Source organism: Marmota marmota, unplaced genomic scaffold, assembly GCF_001458135.2.
Source record: "Marmota marmota marmota unplaced genomic scaffold, marMar, whole genome shotgun sequence".
Classification (NCBI taxonomy): Eukaryota; Metazoa; Chordata; class Mammalia; order Rodentia; family Sciuridae; genus Marmota; species Marmota marmota.
In genome coordinates, this window is record NW_026000205.1 from 4,802,592 (window position 1) to 4,807,471 (window position 4,880).

General features: G+C 47.9%; 1 protein-coding gene and 1 long non-coding RNA gene across 2 annotated transcripts in view; one reads left to right on the top strand and one right to left on the bottom strand.

Annotated features, from left to right (window-relative positions):
* The window catches only part of LOC107151608 (vasodilator stimulated phosphoprotein), a gene marked incomplete at its 5' end in the record, with an annotated part of 18,347 nt that extends 13,472 nt beyond the window's left edge, over positions 1-4,875 (bottom strand). The window contains 2 exons of the mRNA XM_015497006.2: positions 4,659-4,719; positions 4,800-4,875. Coding sequence (XP_015352492.2) covers positions 4,659-4,719; positions 4,800-4,875 — 137 coding nt within the window. The remainder of the gene's footprint in view (positions 1-4,658; positions 4,720-4,799) is intronic.
* Positions 22-2,568, top strand: LOC125612580. The gene is made up of 2 exons (XR_007343020.1): positions 22-455; positions 2,390-2,568. It is a non-coding gene; the product is annotated as an uncharacterized LOC125612580 (long non-coding RNA).
* Positions 4,876-4,880: the final 5 nt, after the last annotated feature.

The window sequence follows — 4,880 nt, forward strand, 5'->3', positions numbered from 1 at the left end:
TGTGTATAAGAGACAGGTGCGGAGGATGGGGGTGCTGCGCTGGCCCGGGTTCGGGATGGGACGCTAGGTTCCGTGTGGAGAAAGACCCCCTCGTCACACGCCCCGTTATGACTTAGTTTCGCCCACGGAGGACAAGCAGGATCATCCCAGCGACCGGATGGGCACGGGGGCGAAGAAACCCTCCTAGGGGCCGACTCCCGGGAGCCCCCTCCTCTCGGCGCAGCCCTGGCGCGAGCCCATACTCCCTCCAGGGCTTCCGCAGCAGGCCCCGCCCCGAATGACGCCACGGGAGGCCACGCCCCTCCAGTAGAGCGCCACCTGGGCTGGATGAGGTGCTCTAGCCCTGGAGAACCACTGCTTCCCCTTTTACAAATCGGTAAACTGAGACGTGGAGACACAGAATGAATCTGGCCCATGGGCCTCTTGCCTGAGTCCCCGGAACCCCGAAAGCCAAGGTATGGATTAAAACCAATTCTCTGGGCCCAGTTGAAGAAGTGCACTCCTTTTTCTGGACGCTCTCCTGCCTCCTTTCCCTTGGGGAACACTTCATCTTTCTAGGTCAAGCTCTATTATTAATTCTTCTCCACAGAACCCCTAGCCCTCTCCCTTCCCTGCCGAACTCTGGGAGACCTTGACCCTGTACCCCTAGGTTATGATTGTATTTCCTCTAGTCTGAGTTCTCTGGCTGCAAGCGCAGGCTTGATCCGTTTTGGGGCTCACCCAATCCAGCCAGGCCCAGAATAGCAGCTCAACATTTATCCAACTGAATGAGAACCCCTGTTCTGTGTGGCCTTGGCCAAGTCCTTTCTCCTCTGGGTCTCAGCTTTCACATCTATGCAATGGGAGGGCTGCTACTTCCAAGTGCCATCTGCACTATAAAAGGAATCAGCACTTTCTCTATAAAAGTTCAAATAGTAAACACTTGAGGCATATTAGACAAAGGTCTGGTTCACATATTTTTTTCCTTTTTTTTTTTTATGGTGCTGGGGACAGAAAGAGGGGCTTCTTAAATGCTAGGCAAGTGTTGGATTACAACCCATCCCCAATATCTTCTCTCTTCTTTTTTTTACAAAATAAACTTTGGAATTTCCCTTCTTTTAAAAACGTAAAAAGCATTCTTAGCTCTAATGCTGTGCCAAACAGATAGCAAGACCCCTGCACTAGAGAACTCCTGGATGTGTACATGAGGAGTCTGATAGAGAATCTTATGTCGACATGTCAGTGATGTGAGAGGAAGAAATTAGAAGCAGAATAAATGACCGTTGAGAAGACAGGATAATGAAACCTTCCCATGTCTCTTGTTTGAGGTGCTAGGCAGCAGCTTAAAAGAATGAGTCGTGTAAAGGACTTGATGAAATCTTAATGTCACTGAGTGAATTAAGTGAGTTGCTGAATGACATATAGGGTAGGGAAAATCAAGAACACCTAAGGTGACATATACATATTTGTACCTGCAGGGTAAAGGGTCCTGAAAAATTTACTCCAAACTCATTGCAATGGTTACTGATGGGATGGAGGGTAACACTGTAAAGAGTCCTATGGTCACAGAGGCCTGAAACCTCATCTAGAAAATGCCAATTTAGCCCTGCTCCTAGGCCTTCACACTGGCTGTTCCCTCTGCTGTGGGACACTCTTCTTCACATGGCTGGTTCCTGTGTCAAGTCTCTGCTCAGCTGTCCCCTTCTCAGAGACTTTACCTGCCCCTGTTGAAGCAGCTACCCCAGCTGGAAAATTGAATGGCTGAAGGATGAGGGGATCGAGAAAGCCTTTTCACTTCACCTTTGAACTTGAAACTAGGTGAATTTATTACCCATTCAAAACTAAAATAATCGGCCAGGCATGGCAGTGCACACCCATATCCCAGCAGCTCAGGAGGCTGACGCAGGAGGATTGTAAGTTCAAAGCCAGCTTCAGCAACTGAGCGAAGCCCTAAGCAACTTAGCAAGACCCTGTCTCAAAAAAATAGAAAGCCTGGGGATATGGCTCAGTGGCTAAGTACCCTTGGGTTCTGTCCCTGGTACCTCCTCCAATCTAAATGAATTAAATTAAAATTTAAAAAGTAAAATAAAGGCTGACCAAGCTGGCACACACCTGTAACCCCAGTGACTGGGCAGGCTGATGCTGGGAGACTGCAAGTCTGAGGCCAGCCTCAGCAATTTAGGGAGACCCTCTTTCAAAATAATAATAATAATAAAGACTGAGGATGTAGTTCAGTGATAAAGCACTCCTAAGTTCAGTCCCCAGTACCAAAAATAAATAAATAAAATTTAAAAATCAAAATGGCTCCCCTCATCATTTTCTTATCATGTCTTGTTTTATTTTCCCTATGACACTTGTCGGTGTCTGAGATGACCTTATCTATTGGTTCCCTTGTTTTCTGTCTCCCCAGGTTTGGAGGTGAGCTTCATGAGAGCAAGGGTCTTGGTGACTGGCCTGGTTCATAACTGTGAACATGTCCTGGAACACAGCAGGTGTCCACTACATATTTGCTGATAGGCAAATAATTTTTTAAATATGAAAATGATTTGGAATTACTAATGTAATTAAAATTTAGTGATTGAAACTTTATCCATCTCCCCTCAAAAACAGATGGAAAATAGGATGGAAAAAGAAGGTCATTGAACCTGGTGATCTCTCAGGATCTGTTCAGCTCTAAGTATTTCAAACATTTGGTTTTGGGTTATATTTGGTCTAGAAGGTGGTGGAATTTCCCCTCATAAGTCAGTCTCTTCTGTGAGGGAGAAGTAGGAGAAGGGGAAATAAGTATTCTGGGGTTCCTTCATCAGCTTGCTTCCTTCCGCTGGTTTACATAGCTGGGGAAGGGGCAGTTTTTTCTGAGTTCTGATGGGGTCCCAGTTGAGCTGAGGGTCCCCAAAGGTCAACTGCTGTCAGGCCTCCAAGTTCAAGGCAGAGTTCAAATGGGTACTGCTGGGCTTCCCAGCCCCATCCTGCCCCTTCTGCAACACAAAGTGTGGGAGCAGGTAAATATCAATGCCATGCTGCTTCTCAGCATTTACTGTCTTCTGGAAATACCCACCCTATTTTCTTGTGAGGGACCATCTCCCCCATCTCCACCCCACCCCAGCCCCAAACTGGGGATCAAACCCAGGGCCTTGCACAAACTGGGCAAGTGCTCTAACTCAATCCATCAGGTTTAAGTGGAGTGGACCCCAACTCCAACTTCAGCTCATGACCCCAGTCTTGCCAATCGGAGACACCATGACTGGTCAGGCTGTGACCCAGTGTGGACAAGAGAACTAGTCTTGGGACCAGCTACAACTATAGGGGAATTGGCAAGTTCTCTCCACTAGGGACAGTTAGGACAGTGGCATCTAAGCTGGAACTGCCACTCTCTGCTACCTCTCGAGGTGACCCGGCATGGGAATGAAGCCAGTTCTGAGAAAATAAAATGAAGAGATGGTTCCTAATGACTTCATCTGACAACTGAAAGCAGCCATGCCTGAAGCCCCTGAACTCTTCAATTACATGGCCCAATAAATTCCCCACTTTGCTTTCCCAGGGTGAATTGGGTTTCTGTCACTCACAACTCAAAGAATCTTGGCAAATACCTCCTCCTGCTGCTGAAAAATTATCAACAACCATTGCTCATTCTCATAATAATAACCAAACTCCCTTCCCTGCCATGCCTTGGGGCAATCCCCCCTCAGATTTCCTCCCTTGATCCCCACCCCAAGCCTTAGTCCAATCCCCATGTCTCCAAATTCTCAGCTATCTGGGCAAGACCTGGGCCATCCTTAGATAACTTGGTGGTGTCTGAAGAGCATTTAAGCCTTGAAATTGGCCATTAGTATTCCCTGAAATTTCTGCCTTATTCCTGGAGGGAGAAGGTGGTGCTTAGGTTGATGGGGCTTTACAAGCACCACAGGAGCTACATTTCTTGGCAGGGAATCAGAGCTCTTCTCTGCATGCGCATCCCCCATTTATCCCCCCTTCAGGGCCAGGAGTGAGCATGTGTTAATGTATCCGGCAAGTTCCTGCCCTCACTGGCTTCAAAATGCCCATCACCGCTGGGCACAGTGGTGCACACCTATAATCCCAGTGATTCGGGAGGCTGACTCAGGAGGTTCACAAGTTCAAAGCCAGCTGCAGCAACTTAGAGAGTCCCTGTCCCAAATTAATAGAAAGGGCTGGGGATGTAGCTCATTGGTAAAGTGTCCCTGGGTGAAATCCCTAGTTCCAGCCAGGCATGGTGGTGCACATTTATAATCCCAATGGCTCAGGAGGCGGAGGCAGGGGGATCATGAGTTCAAAGCCAGCCTCAGCAACTTAGTGAGGCCCTAAACAACTCAGGGAGACCTTGTCTTTAAATAAAATATTTAAAAAGGGCTAGGAATATGACTCAGTAGTTAAGTGCCTCTGGGTTTAATTCTTGGTAAAAAAAAAACCCAAAAAACAAAAAACCCTAGTACCTCCCCCAACAAAACAACAGCAACATCACTCAGACAGACACACACACACACACACAAATTCCCCATCACTAGGAAGTTTATGTGTTCCTGGATTATGTGTCCCCAATAAAAACCTTTAAGAACACAGGCTGGGGGTGTAGCAGAGTGGTAGAGTGCTTGCCTAGTATGCAGAAGGCCTTGGGTTCAAGCCCCAGCATAATATAAATAAACAACCCAGAGGGTCCTTACCTCCCAACATTCTTCTGAGGCCTGGAAGAGCTGAGAATAAGCTTCAGCAATGACTGCAGCCCTGAAGAGCAGAGGGAGGCTCTCAGGAGATCCTCCTCTGATGACCCCTCCCCCACCCCACCCCACCCCACCCCAACTCACTTGCAGTGCAGTCCTCCCCCAGGAGGCAAATCCAGGATGCTCCTCCGAGGCCAGAATCCCTGAAAAGCCTGTGTTTCAGAC